The sequence below is a fragment of the Schistocerca americana genome, chromosome 6 (genome assembly GCF_021461395.2).
Source record: "Schistocerca americana isolate TAMUIC-IGC-003095 chromosome 6, iqSchAmer2.1, whole genome shotgun sequence".
NCBI classification, from domain to species: Eukaryota; Metazoa; Arthropoda; class Insecta; order Orthoptera; family Acrididae; genus Schistocerca; species Schistocerca americana.
In genome coordinates, this window is record NC_060124.1 from 574650997 (window position 1) to 574669047 (window position 18051).

Sequence of the window (18051 nt, forward strand, 5' to 3'; positions counted from 1 at the left end):
GAATTTATCACATTATTTCCACAATAAATTAATATTTACCACAAATGCCTGATTTACAGTTATGTTACAACATTAGGGATGCATTTGATTTTGCTACAGGGGAAATTTGGTCTTCTAAATTCTTTGTGTTCTAACAATACTAACAACACTACCGCAACCCCCCAAAGGAACAGTTACATGGTGGTCTGGCCTTTGATTTTCAACAACAGCCTACTTCTTCTTTCCTTGTGGCAAATACAGTAAGTTAACATCTGGGTATCAGAACCATTCCCATTCTCACTAAGTGGATAACTGGTTGAAAAGTGAAAGTTGGAAAGGGGAACAGGATTTAACAAAATTGCAAGTTACGTGTTGTGTCAATGTGTGAGAAGAAAAGAAAGTAAAATGATAATTACATTTTTTTTTTTAAGTCTGAAGTAACAACAAAAACTAAAGTTCCCTCCCATACAGCCTTGGCACCTGAGGCAAACAAATTTGTTTGGATGCAGACTCTTTACAGCAATATACCATCATTCTCACTCAGCCTTCACTGGACATAATTACCCCGCACAACATAGTTAAAAAAGCAGATTTCTTGGGCCATCACATCCAATCCTGGTACTGTTGATCCCGCTAAAAAATTACTTCAGAGCATTCCACTGGTGACTCAGTATTATCCTGGTCTGGAATGTGTTAATCAGCTACTTCAACAGGGCAATGACTTCCTAAAATCATGCCCTGAAATGAGACCAATTCTGTCTGAAATTTTGCCCACCACACCAAGAACAGTTTTCTGTCGCCCTCTCAACTCCACAATATTCTTGTCAGATCCTATGCTCCTTCTGCACCCATCTCCCTACCCTATGGCTCCTACCCCTCTGACTACCCCCACTGCAAGACTTGCCTATGCACCCTCCTACCACCACCTATAGCAGCCCTGTAATTGGCAAAACATATACTATCAGAGAGAAACAACACACGTGATATACCAGCTGTTATGTAAACACTGTTCGGCCTTCTACATCGGCACGACTACCACCAAGTTATCTATTAGGATGAAGGGGCATAGGCAGAGGGTGTATACTGACAACTCGCAATATCCTGTTGCAGAGCACGCTCTACAACATGGCAATCATGACCTCAGCACCTGTTTCACCACACGTGCCATCTGGATTCTTCCCCCAGGCACCAGTTACTCAGAACTCTGCGGGTGGGAAGCAGCATTACAACATGCCCCTTGGTTCTCGCCACCCACCTGGCCTTAGTTTATGTTAATTTCTTCTGCCTCAGCATTTCTTCACAGTAACTACTCTTTTCGTCACTCTGTTTTAGTTTTTTACATCTTTCATTGCCTTACCTATCAATTTTTTACTGCCCCCTCCCATCTCTGTTACATGCAATGCACTTAGCTTTTCACTCTTATTAACCAATGCATGATGTTTAAGCAGTAATCACTGTCTTGCATATTACCCTGTTTTCCACCTTTAAGCTCTCAGGTTTCAAATCTCATCCAATGCAGTCCCCAACAATCAGTCTTTCTTTTTCATCCCATGTGGTAAGTCTCCCCTGACCCACGGTTCTGGGTGGCTTTCCCAAAATATACCTCTTTCCCTAGACCTCTCCAGTCTTTTTCCTTCACCCCTCTTTGTTTCCCCGCAACCCTTCTGTCTGAAGAAGGAGCCACTCTTTTATGTGTGTGTTCTGCAGCCTCTTGGATAGCAGATATTTTTATCTATGCAATTACATTATTTTATTAAAAATTGATCTTTTCCATATTTATATTAAACAATAACTAGAGTAACTTTAGATTTAAACCCTTATTGGTTAAGTTGATTTAAGGTTATCAAATCTTTTGCTCAGAATTATCTTTCATGCATGTCTACTGTATGCATATTTGAAAATCAAATGTTCACCCAACTCAGACCACTTTTTGTGAGTCAGAAAAGATTGGGAACTGCTGATTTAGATCAAATGTTTCTGAAAGACAGAACTGCCGAAGAACTATAAAACACTTGCAACAATCAATGAAAAAAACAACAAATGGCAGCTTGGACAGTAAAAAATAATACATTTAACTTTTCCATCAAAACATAGTAAGTTTGTTCAATAAGAAAAATGAAAGTCTCATATCAGTACAGGATAATGAAAAATCTAAAGGTATTTTTCCAGCTTTGCTATGCAGAACAGAACATCATCTGGAAGTCACAGAGACTGAACAGTTGCACCTAGATGAGTATAGGTTAGCACCACATTACTGTTGGCATATGACATGAGGAAAGGGGGAGTGACTACATACACAATAATAACACAGGCTATGGGTCCTGTGAGTATTGTATTGAACAGCTACTTGAGTGTAATTATCAGAGTTTCCCAGTGATCTGTTGACATCTTAGAGGTGTCAGGTATTCTGACTGATATCAACACCATTCTAGCAAGATATTTTGATAATGTGTCTTGTAATCTTCATCACGTGCTGCCTGGGACTGCTCAATGAGTGGGACAGGTTCGATAGTTACACCAATGACAGGTTCCAGATGTTCTGTCTGTGATCCACTCCTTATGTGTTTCCCTTTCAGTCCGCAGCGCCTGACCCTGGGCTGTTCCAGATGCTCTCTCTGCATTTCACTCCCACTAGAAACATTCTTAGGCATTCCCTTTTCGGCCAGGTTTGGCATGCTGAGCATCAGTTATCCTTCTTCAGACCTATGTGGTCATCTGCATGGTAGTGTTTCCTCTTCAGTCTAGAATGGATCTAGGTGTTCTCTTCGCAGTCCGCTCCCCCTAGAAGCGTCCTGTAATGTTCCACCTGATGCCTGGTGTGCCTGGCACTCTATGTCAAGTTTGTTTCCCCTGTCCAAAACCTCAGTTATTGTTTTTGTTGAGTTCTGCTGCTGCCCCTGTTAACTTTTCAGCAACTCCAGTGCAGGATACAAGGCTCTACTGAGGTGGTTCCCAGTGTCACAACTCATGAGGTTTTCTATCACATTTATCTCTAAATACTTTCTTATAACACTGTCCCAGTATCTGGGGGTCTGTGCCAGAATCCCTATTTCATTATAACTTAAGAAATGGTTGAGTTTAAGACAGTGCTCAGCAAGGGTTGATTTAGTTGCCTGTCTTAGTCGAGCTGAGGCATGGCACCTTACATCGCTCCTGTCTAGAGCCTGTGTATTGGGAGAATGACTCATGCGTGCAAAGTGACAGATGGTCTGAAGCGAGTTCAGTCAAGTATGTAGTTCTAATTTTCATCTGCTAGAGGACAGTAGTGCACAGAGACATTCAAGAAACAGGTCAAGAGAATGTTTTTGTGAATTGTTCTCTTTATTTCTTGAAGGCTTTTTTGTTCATTTATGTTTGTGCAGTTTTGTATATGCTTTTAGCAGCGTGAATGCGGTCTGAAGTAAATATGTAAATCACTGATCTGCTGATGAATGTTGTATGACGAGAATTTTGCATCATAACATGTTAAGTTTATGGTAAAAGGAAAGCCAATTTGAGTGCAAAAGAAAATAGTTAACAACATAAAGTATAAATAAAATTTCAGAATGTTAACTATTTATTTTGGGAAAAAATTCAGTTCGAAAGTGTGTTATTTGTTGATTGGTTAGTCATGAAAAGCACGGACTAACGCGGAAGAATAATGTTTTTCTATTGGCCTTAAAGAAAACTGACCAATCAGAATGTGCTATTCCTCGCGTGTCTTTTTTCTTGGAAACAGAGAATGCTTACGGCAGTCGAGGTAGTTGGAGCCCAGCCTTTCAATGGTACGGTCGTGTGCAGTATGAGCTCCGAAGGAAGTTATAATTTGACAGTTTTAGTTGTGCTACATGTTTCAAAAGTGTTTTAAAGTGAAGGCATATTTGCTCCGGTTTGATGTTTAGAAAGTATGGATATTTTAAGCAATTTTGTATGTGAGAAAATATAGTAATTACGCATGGTGTATTGAGCAGATCAGTGACTAAAAACTTTAGCGCATTAGACACTGATAAACTTAATAGTATGGAAAGTGTTTTCATTTAAGAAAAATCTGTTCTTAGTAGCTGATCATATTTTGGGAATATTTAATAGTATGGTGAGCATTTTCATTTAAGGAAAATCCGTGCTTAGTAGCTGTTCATATTTCGGGAAACTTGCTAACGTGAATGAAAGGGTTGGTGCATGAATGTGTTAAGATAAGCATGGGCTTGGCAGTGAATGTGTACATTATCAAGGTTCAGAATATACCAAAGTTTTGGCAGTATTTCCTCCTTTCATTCAAAATTAAGGCCTTTTCCTGATTCTTGAACTAGTTATGTTGTATGCATCCTGGTGCGAGTTGCAGTGCGGTAGATTTTTGCTTGGCTTTCCTACCGATGATCTGTTGCAACAAGTTCACAGGTAGGTGAAGGTATTAGACTAAAGGAATCGCGTCGCCACACATGGTGCATTGGCCAGGAAAACAGTTAAAAAGCCATAGTACATTGAATCTGTAGTTGAGAGAAATTTTGTGAAACACCGTATAGTGGACAATAATGAAAAGTTTTGTAAATCGGTACACGTGGAATTTTGAATGGAACCCGTTTTGAGTCACCGGAGAGACTTATAAGAAAGAAGAAGATGTTAAACAGTCACAATAACAATGAGGGAGCATCATAGCAGCAGACGGCGTCATAGCGGTATCAACGAGCAGCAGTACGACAGGGCAGTGCTGCCAACTTACACAACGAGCGGGGACCCTGAAACTGGTACAGCAGACGAAGAGGTCAGACTCTACAGATTCAGCACATCGAGGCTGCAGCATTCAACAAAAGATAAGTTAAGTTTGTTGCATGTGTTGCGTATGTGAGCTGAAAGACTGAGTAACATGGAAAGTGATAAAGATTTTGTAAATACGATAAAAGAGGAGGAACTCTCATTCAGTGTAAGTGCTTTACAAACTAGCATGCTTGAAGAGAGAGAAGGAGTACATGTTAAAGTAAAAGAGGAGGTTTTTGATGATATTTCTTTGTTATTTACAGACAGTGGAGTAGAATCTACTTCAAGGATGTCAGTTAATGTACCTAGTGGGGGTAATGTAAATCCTGAAAGTGACATTAAGCATGAAATCGGTAACAACCAATTGTGTGTTACTGAATTAAATGGGTCAAATGTGGTACAGTACAGGTGGAACAAAGTAAACAGGAAACAGTAATGCAGAAAATACAACCTGGAAGTACACAAGAAATGTTTGCAGCGTTAATGGGTTCTATAAAATATGGGCATACTAATTTGGCTGAAACAATTGGTCAGACAATTAGTAAACTTGATGAAAAACTCGAAAAGCAAACTTCTGATTTTAATGAAAAACTTGAGAAGCATACTGCGGTTTTAAAAGAAATGTGTAAAAACGATTTGAAGTTGTTTGAAAGTAAAGTGGACAGCAAAATTTCTCAAGTTGCGAATAACTGCCAACAATCCATTAAAACTGTAAAAAGTGATTAACATATGCCTTGAAAAAATTGCTATTGGAAATAAACAAAGGGTAGATTTGATAAAAGAAGGTGTGCACAAAGTAGAGGTCAAAATAGCAGTGGTAGAGTCTATATGTGTAAATGATCACAAATTGTTAGACAGTAAAATCAGTTCTGAATATGTCAAATGTATGAATGAAGTAGAAAGTGTGTCTGAACGAGTGGGTGTACCTGAAGAAAATGTTCTTCAGCTAACTAACCATGTAGAAGAGGTTGAAAATAAGGTGGATGAGCAAAGCATTAGATTATGCCAAGTTGAAACTAACTTCAGACATAGAACTAACAGTAGTGGGTGTAGTTTTGTAGTAAAATCATCTGAAATATCGTATGTCACTAACAGGCAGTTTTTACATCTCGATCCAACAGGAAATGTGCATCCAAAAGAATTTTGGAATTACTTTGAAGGTGTTCTACCTAGTTTGTGGTCAGACAGAAAAAATAGGGTTTGCTATACAGGGTTATTACAAATGATTGAAGCGATTTCACAGCTCTACAATAACTTTATTATTTGAGATATTTTCACAATGCTTTGCACACACATACAAAAACTCAAAAAGTTTTTTTAGGCATTCACAAATGTTCGATATGTGCCCCTTTAGTGATTCGGCAGACATCAAGCCGATAATCAAGTTCCTCCCAAACTTGGCGCAGCATGTCCCCATCAATGAGTTCGAAAGCATCATTGATGTGAGCTCGCAGTTCTGGCACGTTTCTTGGTAGAGAAAGTTTAAACACTGAATCTTTCACATAACCCCACAGAAAGAAATCGCATGGGGTTAAGTCGGGAGAGCGTGGAGGCCATGACATGAATTGCTGATCATGATCTCCACCACGACCGATCCATCGGTTTTCCAACCTCCTGTTTAAGAAATGCCGAACATCATGATGGAAGTGTGGTGGAGCACCATCCTGTTGAAAGATGAAGTCGGCGCTGTCGGTCTCCAGTTGTGGAATGAGCCAATTTTCCAGCATGTCCAGATACACATGTCCTGTAACGTTTTTACATAAAAATCTGTACATTTAATGGAAGTTTAGGGGACTTTTTGGACAGACATAAACAAAATAAGCACTGTATTGCAGATGAAATGTGTGATGCATTAGCAGGAAATGTGACAGAACCTGATTGCCAGAAAGTCATTAGCAACCAAGATGAAGTCGAGTCATGTTCTGGGAAGGAGAGAGTACAGAAGCTGCAGAATTACAGGAGATTAGTGATGTCAGTATAGAAGAAATACTAGCGCCTATAAATGACGACATTAGTGAGGCTATAACGGAGAGGCAGGAAAATGGTGACCAAAATGGGGGTCAGCCAATTAATTGTGGAAAAAAGGGAAAGAGACAGGAAAGGGAGAATGGCGAAATGCCAAAAAAAAATTTTTGAGCTGTCATTGGTGGACAGAATAGTTAGTATGGGAGAGAAAAGTGATGAGGTTAATTCTGCAAAAATTTGTGTAATTTCTGGAAACAAGGAAGGTTTCAATAGAAGAGAAGTTGTGAATAATTTGTTGGAGTAGGGTTCTGACACTAACAATGAAAGAAAGTTCTGTTGCCAGTAAAAATAAATGGTGTGCAAGTACTCCATAACTTCCTTATAATCCCTGAACTATGTATAAAAATGCTAATTGGTGAGGATTTCTTTAACCAGTACAAAGAGAGATTAAATTTTAATGAAAATGTAGTAATTTTTGAAATAAATAGGGAAGATGTGGTTGTACCATTCATCCGAAAAAATAGTTTGACCAAAGAAGAAGCAGCCAGTATGGAAGGATGGGAGATTTAGAGGGCTACAATGAGTATGGGGATGATGTGGAGGTGGACCCCGAGGAAATGAAGGTGGTACAGCAAAAATAGGGAGGCCTCAGAGGGTACTGCAACCTATGCAATGCTAGGTGTTTGGCCAACACCAGGTGCTCGAGTTATTGACAATGCTATTTCAGTTTCTTTTCGTGTTGTCAATCTTTCTCTTCTGTCATTTTGAACTGAATCTATCATCTTTAATTTTCTTCTCTGTCAGTGAAGGTAAAGTGTTTGAGAGACTTAGAGGGCGTTATGGTGTCTTATGACGAAATAAGTTTTATGGTGAGAGAAATGGGGGTCAAATTGTAATGGAGTGAAGTGATGACATAAGTATGTTGATGTAAGAAAATAATTAAAGGTATAACGGTGATGATGTAAAGGGAAAGTAGAAAAACGGTGCATTATCCTGCTGAAAGCTGACATTAAGGATTGACATCAGTAATGTGAGAAGGTATACCATGGTATGTGGAAGTGTGCAAAGCATTAATGCATCAGTTAAAATAATGGAAGAAAGGAAGGAATATCCTGTTGGAATTTGTAAAAATAAATTGGAGACTGAGTGAAATGTAGTGAAACGAAAGTGCAGTAAATGAAGGAGATTTTGATGAAGGAACACCAAAGTGTAGTGGTCAGGAAAAGGCATTCCGTAATGACGAGACGAGATATACAGTGGCCACATAGGTAAAGGGAGTTTATAAATATGACAAAAAATACACCTGGAAAAAGCTGAAGAACATTTATTCTGAAAGAAATATGAATGAATGTGGAGATTTTTATAGAAAATTTTTTTTGATTTATGTTCAATAGTGGTAAAAAATATGAAGAAGAAGTGATGCAAAGAGACACAGCATCATAAAAGTGGTAACTATGAATTATAAAATATTTGTAAATAATTGCTTTGTGTGAAATGGGTTTTTCACAATAAATGCTCTCAAGTTGAATTAAAGTAAAGAAAAACTTTAAGTTTTACTTTCAATAGCAACTTCCCCCCCCCCCCCCCCAAAGCTCATTAACTCTACTGAAAGAAAACAATTCTTTAAAAAAAATTGCAAGTAGATTTGATCTTGCTGATTAAAGTAAAATAAAAAAGCAATACTGTTAATTTACTTTCATTTGAACTTAAGTTAAATGAAATATAAAATTTGTAAATAATTTCTTGTATTAATAAGTGATTGTGTAACAGGATATATGAAAAAAAAAAGTAGTCTTACATGGAAATATGGTTTTTAGGGACAATGTTGCATGTAAACCCTCGGAGGACAGATATGTGGAGAATGGAGGAATGTTATGGATCCTGCATACCATTATCAAATGGAAGGACACAAATTGCAACGCCTTAAAAAAAAAAGTGAACAAGTAGTTAACTTCAAAAGACCTTCATAAAACATGAATTTAAAAATGTTGAAAAAGTTATTAAAATGTTGAAAATTTATTTCGAAAATTTACATCAATTTTCTCAAGTACAAAATGGTTTTTCATGAAGAAATTAAGAGATTAGGCTAGGTTAATTGTAGAGTGCAAAGTCTGGAGTGAGAAATTTGTAATTTTAGATTATAAGAATGAGAATAAGCGGGTTTAGTCAAGTATGTAATTCTAATTTTCATCTGCTACAGGACAGTAGTGCACAGAGACATTCAAGAAACAGGTCAAGAGAATGTTTATGTGAATTGTTCTGTCTATTTCTTGAAGGCTTTTTTGTTTATTTATGTCTTTACAGTTTTGTATATGCTTTTAGTAGTGTGAATGTGGTTCTACTGATGAACATTATATGATGGGGAATTTTGTACCATAATATGTTAATTAAGTTTATGGTAAAATGAAAGCTAATTCAAGTGCAAATGAAAATAGTTAATAGCATAAAACATAAAAAAATATGAGAATGATAAATATTTATTTCAGAAAAAAGTACAGTTCGAAAGTGTGTTATTTGTTGATTGGTTAGCCATGAAAAGCACAGGCTAACGTGGTAGAATGTTTTTCTATTGGCCTTAAAGAAAACTGACAAATCAGAACGGAGTATTCTTTGCACGTCTTTTCTCTTGGAGATAGAAAATGCTTACAGCCTTTCAATGGTACAGTCGTGTGTAGTATCAGCTCTGAAGGAAGTTATAACTTGTTGGTTTTAGTTGTGCTACATGTTTCAAAAGTGTTTTAAAGTGAAGGCATATTTATTCTGGTATGTTTCTTAGAAAGTATGATTTTTTTTAAAGTAATTTTGTGTATGAGAAACGACAGTAATTCCGCGTGGCATACTGAGCAGATCGGTGACTAAAAACTTGAGCGCATTAGACACCGATAAACTTAATAGTACGGCGAGTGTTTTCATTTAAGAAAAATTTGTGCTTAGTAGTTGTTCATATTTCGGGAAATATGTTACCATAAACTTGCTAACGTGAATGAAAGGGTTAATGCATGACTGTGTTAAGACTGGCTCATGCTTGGCAGTGAACGTGTACATTATCAAGGTTCAGTATATACTGAAGTTTTTGCCAGTATTTCCACATTTCATTCAAAATTGTATACACCGTGGTGCGAGTTGCAGTACGGTAGGTTACTGCTCGACTTTCCTACCGGCAATCTGCTGCAATGAGTCACAGGTAGGTGCAGGTAATGGATGAAAGGAACTGCACCGCCACAGGATGCACCTCTGATGCTCGTTCCATCTGATGTCCTCTTTTGTAGTCGTTTGGCCAATATATGACATACCATATTAGCAAGATATAGTTTAAATTCCTGGTTTTCACAGTCCCAGGTTGTATTTCACATTTTCCAATAGCGCTCTTATTTTGGGAGGGGGACACACACACACACTTGATGTTGTGCTACCTGACAATTCAACTGATTTTGGCAGAAAAAGATCCTGCATAGGGCAGGTACAACACAGTCTTTGCCTCTCATTGCTATTCTTCTAGATTGTGTGGCGGATTGGCTCACTGAAGGGCCTTCTGAACTGTTGAGTCGTGTATCCAGTCTTCAAAACACTGATCGTAAATGCTCTTTATCTGCTGTCAAACTATCTGGATCTGACAATGTTTGTGCCCTGTGGATCAACATCTTCAGAACTCTGTTCTTCTGCGCTGGGTGGTGACAGCTTCTGGCTTGCAGGTACAAATCAGTGTGTGTAGGTTTGCAGTACACACTGTGGCCAAAACGAGTCATCTGCTCTCCTTTTGACAGGTACGTCCAGAAATGGCAACTAGCCACTCTTTTCCATTTGCGTGATGAACTTAATGTTGGTGTGAGTTCAGATGTTCCAGAAACTCACTGAGCCTATCCCTACCTTGAGGCCACATCACAAACGTATCATCCACATACCTGAAGAAGGATGTGGGTTTGCGTCTAACCACCTCTAAAGCCTCCTTTCCAAATCTCTCCATGAACATATCGGCTGCCACAGGAGACAAGAGGGCTGCCCATGGCTACACCTTCTGCCTTCTGTCTGGTCACTGGACTGAATAGGGAATGTTTAAGAACATTTCTAGTAGGAGTGGACCACAGAGACAGCACATGGGACCACACCAGATTGAAAACAGTACGCCAGCCCATAGACAGGTGCTCTGGGCCAAAGAGGGAACATCCAGGGATGCTGCTAGTGGGAACAGACCACAGATGGAACACCTCTAAACTACCATGGATGGGGAAGATAAAATGTATTCGGACACATGGCTGAAAATGACTTACAAGTTTGTGGCATCCTCCAATGGTACAGCTAGAATTCAATATGGTGTTGGCCCATCCTTAGTCTTGATGACAACTTCCACTCTCGCAGGCATATGTTCAATCAGGTGCTGGAAAGTTTCTTGGGGAATGGCAGCCCATTATTCATGGAGTGCCGCACTTAGGAGAGGTATCGAGTTGGTCGGTGAGGCCTGGCACGAAGTCGGCATTCCAAAACATCCCAAAGATTTTCCATAGGATTAAGGTCAGGATTCTGTGCAGGCCAGTCCATTACAGGAATGTTATTGTCCTGTAACCACTCCGCCACAGGCCGTGCATTATGAACAGGTGCTCAATTGTGTTGAAAGATGCAACTGCCATCTCCGAATTGCTGTTCAACAGTGGGAAGCAAAAAGGTGCTTAAAACATCAATGTAGGCCTGTGCTGTGATAGTGCCATGCAAAATAACAAGGGGTGCAAGCCACCTCCATGAAAAACACAACCACACCAAAACACCACTGCATACGAATTATACTGTTGGCACTACATACGCTGGCAAATGACGTTTACCGGGCATTCGGCATACCCACACCCTGCCATCGGATCGTCACACGTATACCGTGATTCATCGCTCCACACAATGTTTTTCCACTGTTCAATCATCCAATGTTTAAGCTTCTTACACCAAGCGAGGTGTTGTTTGGCATTGACCGGCATGATGTGAGGCTTATGAGCAGCTGCTCAACCATGAAATACAAGTTTTCTCACCTCCTGCCTAACTGTCATAGTACTTGCAGTGGATCCTGATGCAGTTTGGAATTCCTGTGTGATGGTCTGGATAGATGTCTGCCTATTTATTACACATTACGGCCCTCTTCAACTGTCGGCGGTCTCTGTCAGTAAACAGACGAGGTCGGCCTTTTTGCTTTTGTGCTGTATGTGTCCCTTCACGTTTCCATTTCACTGTCACATCACAAACAGTGGATCTAGGGATGTTTAGGAGTGTGGAAATCTCATGTAGAGACATATGACACAAGTGAAACCCAATCACCTGACCATGTTTGGATTCCGTGAGTTCGCGGAGTGCCCCATTCTGCTCTCTCATGATGTACTAATGACTACTGAGGTCGCTGATATGGAGTACCTGGCAGTAGGTGGCAGCGCAATGCACATAATATGAAAAACGTCTTTTTTTGGGGGTGTCCGGATACTTTTGATCACATAGTGTATGTATAAATACTGGACCCATTCCACTCGACAAGCAGTCTCAGGTAGCAGCTGATGAAGATTATGGGTCGTGTTGTCAAAATATTGTGCAAGAATGATGCTGACATACAGCTGAATACCCGACATCTAAAGATGTCAACAGATCGCCAGAGAGATATGAAGAATTGCATCAGGAGAGCCTACAGAGCGGAGATGCACCAAAATATCAAGCTTCAAAAGAAGGAAGGGGAAATGCAGACTTGCGTTAGTTGAGATGTTGAGATTGAGATGTAGTACCAGTTTTCGTCACAATTAAGTATCACATAAACCCCACAGCAGCAAATAAGATAAAACATCTGGCCAGCATGGCGCTTGTGAGAGAGGGGTTTCGAGATATGCACCACAGGCTAGATTGATAGCCTGTGAGTTTTTACACTTTCACCTGTACATGGCAGCATCCTTAGCAGCTGTAGACAGGGACAGGGTAGATAATGCCTCTTAGTCTCTAACAGCGTGAACCAAGAACAATGCCACAGCATGTCAGTCTTTAAGGTTTGATAGCATGAGTAAGAAAACACAGCAGATAGAGGACTTTTGTGCAGTGATGAACCTAAGTCGCCAGCAGTTCGATGACTCCACTTTGAAGGTATTCAGCAAGGGTCTCAACTCTGGAATGACTCCTAGAAATGTGCTCATTTCAGGTTTCATAAGTGCAATGAAGCAAGCAGCCAACATACTTCCACCAAATGTGGCATAAACACTTGCTGTGGACCTACACGGTGCTAACCAAAGCAAAACCTCCAAAAACGAAAATCTCAAATGATGAGAGGCTTGCAGTCAAGAGGCTCCAGAAAGCTAATAGCACCATGGTGTTACCAGCACACAAAGGGAATTCTACAGTCGTTCTGCAGCCAGATGATTATGATGAGAAAGTGTGCCAGTGTCTGGAGGATCCTGCATACAGACTTTTCGAATGTGACCCTATGGACAAAGCGGACGAGGACTTTCCTGAAGGAAACAAGTATGCCATACAAGGTCATTAAACAACTACAACTGAGAGCACCAGTTCCAGTTAGTGTGTCAGACGTACACAAAAAGGATGGGACACTGAACCCAGTTGTCAACAACACTGGTGCATCAACAAGTTCATTATCTAAGTACTCCAAAAAACTGCTGCTCCCCCATGTGGGGAAGCATATTCACACAAGGAGACTTCTTGTAATGTCTGAAGGCACTGAATCTGATATAACAGTCAGTTTTGATGTGGCACCCTTTTCATGAGGAAGCCACTGAGACCCATGGGAACTGATTGCAGAGAAATTGGAAAATGCTCCGATGGACCTGTTCAGGCTTATGAAGACTTCAACTTATTTGCTGTAGAGGGCAATATTAATGGCAGATTGAAGATGTAGCCATGGGCAGCCACCTGTCCCTAGTGATTGATGTTCATAGAGAGATTTGAAGAAAAGGCATTATGGATGGCTAGATACAAACCCACATGCTTTTTCAGGTATATGGATGATATATTTGTGATCTGGCCTCATAGTAGGGATAGGCTCAATGAGTTTCTGGAAAATCTGAACTCAAGCCACCCATATATTAAATTCACCATGCAACTAGAAAAGAATGGCCAGTTGCTGTTTCCAGATGTAATTTTCAGAATGAGAACAGACAGCTCATTTGGCCACAGAGTGTATCACAAACCTACACACACAGATTTGTGCCTGCAAGCCAACAGCTGTCACCATCCAGTGCAGAAGAATAGAGTTCTGAGGACATTGGTCCACAGGGCACAAACATTGTCACACCCAGATAGTTTGGCAGGGTAATGTTCTGCTAGAATGGATATAAATCCAGATTCAGAACGCTCTTCAACCAACCACTCCACCTCAGTCTTCAGAGATAAAGGTGACAAAAACCCCATGAATTGTGACACTGGGTTGGTTGATTGGTTTGTGGGGGTTGAAGGGACCAGACTACAACATGACACTGGGAACCAACTCAGTAGAGACTGGTACAATGCATTGTATTTGCTGAAAACTTAACAAGGGCAGCAGCAGAAATCCACAGAAAGAAGAACTAAGTGTGTTGACGTGGAACACAGACCTCAAACAGAGCACCAGGCACTTCGAAACAAAGACAGGATGTTGCAGGGCACTTCTAGGGGGAGAACAGACCACAAAGGAAACACCTACAACCACATTGGACAAAAAATGGATGACCAGTGCACAGACGGTCAGACCAAAGAAGGGAATACCTACGAATGTTTCTAGTGGGAGCAAGCCACAGTGGACTAAAATTGGAATGCCAGCCCAGAGACAAGTTCTTTGGATCAATGAGGGAATGCCTAAGGATGCTGCTAGTGAGAGCAGACCACAGACAGAACGCCTGGAACCTACCGTGGAGGTGGAAGGGCGTAGGTGAAAATACTGGATCTGTTCCACTAGAAGAGCAGTGACGCAGCAGCTGATGAAGATAACAAATCACATCAATAAAATATCTAGCAAGAATGACACAAATATTCAACAGAACACCTGATATCTCAAAATGTTAGCTATTTGAGTTCTATACCTTATTGATAGGCATGGAAATGTACAAGATAGTTGTTCTGACAGTCAATAAGCTCTCAAAAGTAACGTTTGAAACTTCATCAACCAATCACAGGAGTATTAACAAGTCCCAGAAGCAATAACTGGGAAAAGATTATATGTGGATATTTAGAACCAATCAAGATTTTGGATGGTTGTGATTGAAAGCTCTGTGTTTCACCCTCAAAGTAACATTCCAAACAAAAACAGCATGCCAAAGTGCAACAATGATAGATAATTTACTTGTAAATCAACCTGTCTTTCATGAAATAGATGTGGATCCCATAATAAATGGTTTACCCGATGATGATGATGGTCAAATGGCAGCAATAAAGCATTCGAATCAATCAAGTTTAACTTCCAAAGCAGAGAAAAAATTCACCGAATCGTAAACACTGAGTCAGTTACTCTATTTAGAGAGAATGTACAAAATTCAAAGTGGGAAGTAATTTAGCAAGAACACACAGTAGCTGAAAAATTCAGTTATTTACTGAAAATATTATTATAACACAAGGAATGCAATTTTGCTTTGCAAAGGCTCAGTGGCACATAAAGCAGAAACAAAGAAAAAAATGTGGCTAGTATCTGGGAACAAAACATCTTATATGACAAGCACAGGTCCAGTTCTAATCAAGCCTTATGACACCAGTACAAGCAGCACTGCAAAATTCTTCAGTGTGTCACAAAAATGGCAAAAATCATGTACTCTGCACAAAAAATTTAAAAAACCAAGAACAAGCAGGAACAATTTGGAGCAGTTTTATAATTTTCGTATTTTGGTTTGACATTTTCTTATATTATTTCTTGCGAAACAGATCCGGCTGATGGAGTGGCTACGGAAGGATATCTTCATTTTCAGAAACGGTAACTTGTATCAGGAAACGGTTAACAGTTGACATATTTATGCCGTCATTTAATTTTATGCCATATCTTACCTACGTATACGATTTAGTTAGCTTAAAATGACTATTTTCTGGTATATTGTTATTTTACTCCAGCTTGATTGCGACACAAGAATGTCCTGGAGAGACTTATCGAACATAGCTAGGCCTATGTGAAAACATGTCCGCAAATATCAAGCAACAATGAGAAAATTTTGAAAGAATCATCATCATCATTATAATCTCCACGGACTGTTGTAACTAATTACGCAAACAATGTTTAGAAAGCAGGTGCCACGGTTGTTCTTTGCTGACTTCATTAACACACGATCCATTATTTTTCTTGCTGCTTAAAGTAAGTCGTTGTCATCAAATAACTGCATAGGGATTTAAGAAAATAAAAAGTTGTAGGTGAAAAACTGGATCATATTTCGTTTCAACCAACAGAACGCTTCGTTAAAACTAAAATGCAAGCAATGGTTCACGAAACGATCGCCTACAGGAAATAACAATTTCATTCGAAAACTTAATCGTAAAAAGCCCTATGTTTCTGAAATAAAGAACAAATGCTAGAATGCATTCTACACAAAATTACGTCCTAAGTCGGGTAAAGTTTATAGACACTATTTTATAAAATCTAGAGCAAATGTAAAAGCTTCTGAAACAATTGTTGACCCGCTTAACTATTACGGATCTAAAATTCATAAATGTATCATAGCACTTTTATATACAGCAGATTCAAATGTGAGAGTACATCGAAAAACTTACACATGAATATCTGTCCAATCAACAATTCTTGTTTCTCTCCACAGCGCATTTATCAACAATCTCGATTTTTGCGGGCAAAAATTTTCCAGAGATTCCACAACTTGTAAACAAACCCTGAGCTTAGATCTTTGATCAGCGTGTACTGTTTTGTACTGTATACAGTGGCGCTCGGAAGTACCGGTGCGCTTGTTTGGGGGAGTGGTTTGTGTGTGTGTGTATTTATAAAAAACGCAAACGACACTTTGAAATACGAAGTTATGTTAATTGCTGGCGTATGACAACAGCAACAATGCCGAGAGTATCCCAGTAACAGTGAATTTTGGATGTGTAATTAGAACGCATAAAAGAATTTACGCAGTCTTTCGAACTAGTTGGCACAGAAAATGATATTGCCCGATCCATTTGTATTAAGTATATGCCTTGTGGATACTGGAGGCGTGCTGTTTTTGTTGGTTTATTTTGTATCCTTTCATGCATTAAATTTCACATGCAGTTTCTTGGGCAACTATTTCTGTAGAAGGAAATCCGTTGCTATATTTATCAATGTATTTACTACCTTTCTCGTATATAAAAGTGTTCATAATCGCGGTACGTAACCGACGAAGAAAGATTTTGTTAGATTTTATAATTGTGTATATAATAGGTTTTTTATGTCTTGTTCCAAATTTGGGAGAAAGAGAGATCGTAGGGAATTCAATAGGTGGCGAGAAATTGTGTCGTTTTAATGCATTGCTGCCTTTCTGTCGAAGTAGGCCAGAAGTTATAGACGTGAATCATGTTTGATACTTGTTATCTAGGCTGTGTAGTAAATTGCTTGCTAGTGGAAAAGCACATTTATTTATTTATTTTTGTTGCATAACGTAGGGTTTACCTAGTGAATTATTTGTGTAAATTTGCACCCATGTCACCAATATAATGACAGTGGATTTGACAAGAAGGTTTACAGAACATTCAAGGATTTACATTTAATCACTGTGCTCACCTTCATACACATATATCTGAATACAAAGTATGCCTACTAGCCTCAGGGCCTGGTGGAATCCCTGTCAAATTCTGTACCTAATTCACAGCCAAGTTAGCCCCTTGATGTCTGTTATCTGTCATAGACCCCTTAAACAAAAAACTGTGCCCAGTAGTTGGAAAAAAGCACAGGTCACACCTGTCTACAAGAAGGCTGGCAGAACTGATCCATAAAACAACTGCCCATTGTCTTTTTCATTCCTTTGTTGTAGAATATTAGAACATATTCTGAGCTTGAACATAATGAAGTATCTCAAACAGAACAGCCTCCCCCATGACAACTGGCATGAATTTCGAAAATATACATCATGTGAAACCGAACTCTCACTTTTCTCACATGACCGCCTGAAAGTCATGGATCAAAAGTCAGATGGATCCAGTATTTATTGATTTCTGAAAATCATTTGACCCTGCACAACACTTACACTTATTATCAAAGGTATGATCATATAGGTTCTCAGATAAGTTGTGTGACTGGATTGAGGATTTCTTGATAGGGAAGACACAGCATGTGATCTTGGATGGAGTGTCATTGACAGATGTAGAAGTTAATTCTGGTGTACCCCTAGGAAGTATGTTGGGTCCCTTGCTGTTCATGTTGTATATTTATGATCTTGCAGACAATATTAATAGTGATGTCAGACTTTTTGCAGATGATGCAATTAT

General features: G+C 39.3%; 2 protein-coding genes across 3 annotated transcripts in view; one reads left to right on the plus strand and one right to left on the minus strand.

The window, feature by feature from the left end:
* The window catches only part of LOC124619778 (intraflagellar transport protein 57 homolog), a 172496-nt gene extending 155991 nt beyond the window's left edge, over positions 1-16505 (minus strand). For both annotated transcript variants that reach the window (XM_047146365.1, XM_047146364.1), the window contains exon 1: positions 16366-16505. The gene's annotated coding sequence lies outside the window, so the exon portion shown is untranslated. The remainder of the gene's footprint in view (positions 1-16365) is intronic.
* An 8-nt stretch (positions 16506-16513) lies between these two features.
* Positions 16514-18051, plus strand: part of LOC124619780 (protein cornichon homolog 4) — a 93474-nt gene continuing 91936 nt past the window's right edge. Inside the window, exon 1 of the mRNA XM_047146366.1 lies at positions 16514-16826. Within this exon, the coding sequence (XP_047002322.1) occupies positions 16749-16826 (78 nt within the window). The 5' untranslated portion in view covers positions 16514-16748. The remainder of the gene's footprint in view (positions 16827-18051) is intronic.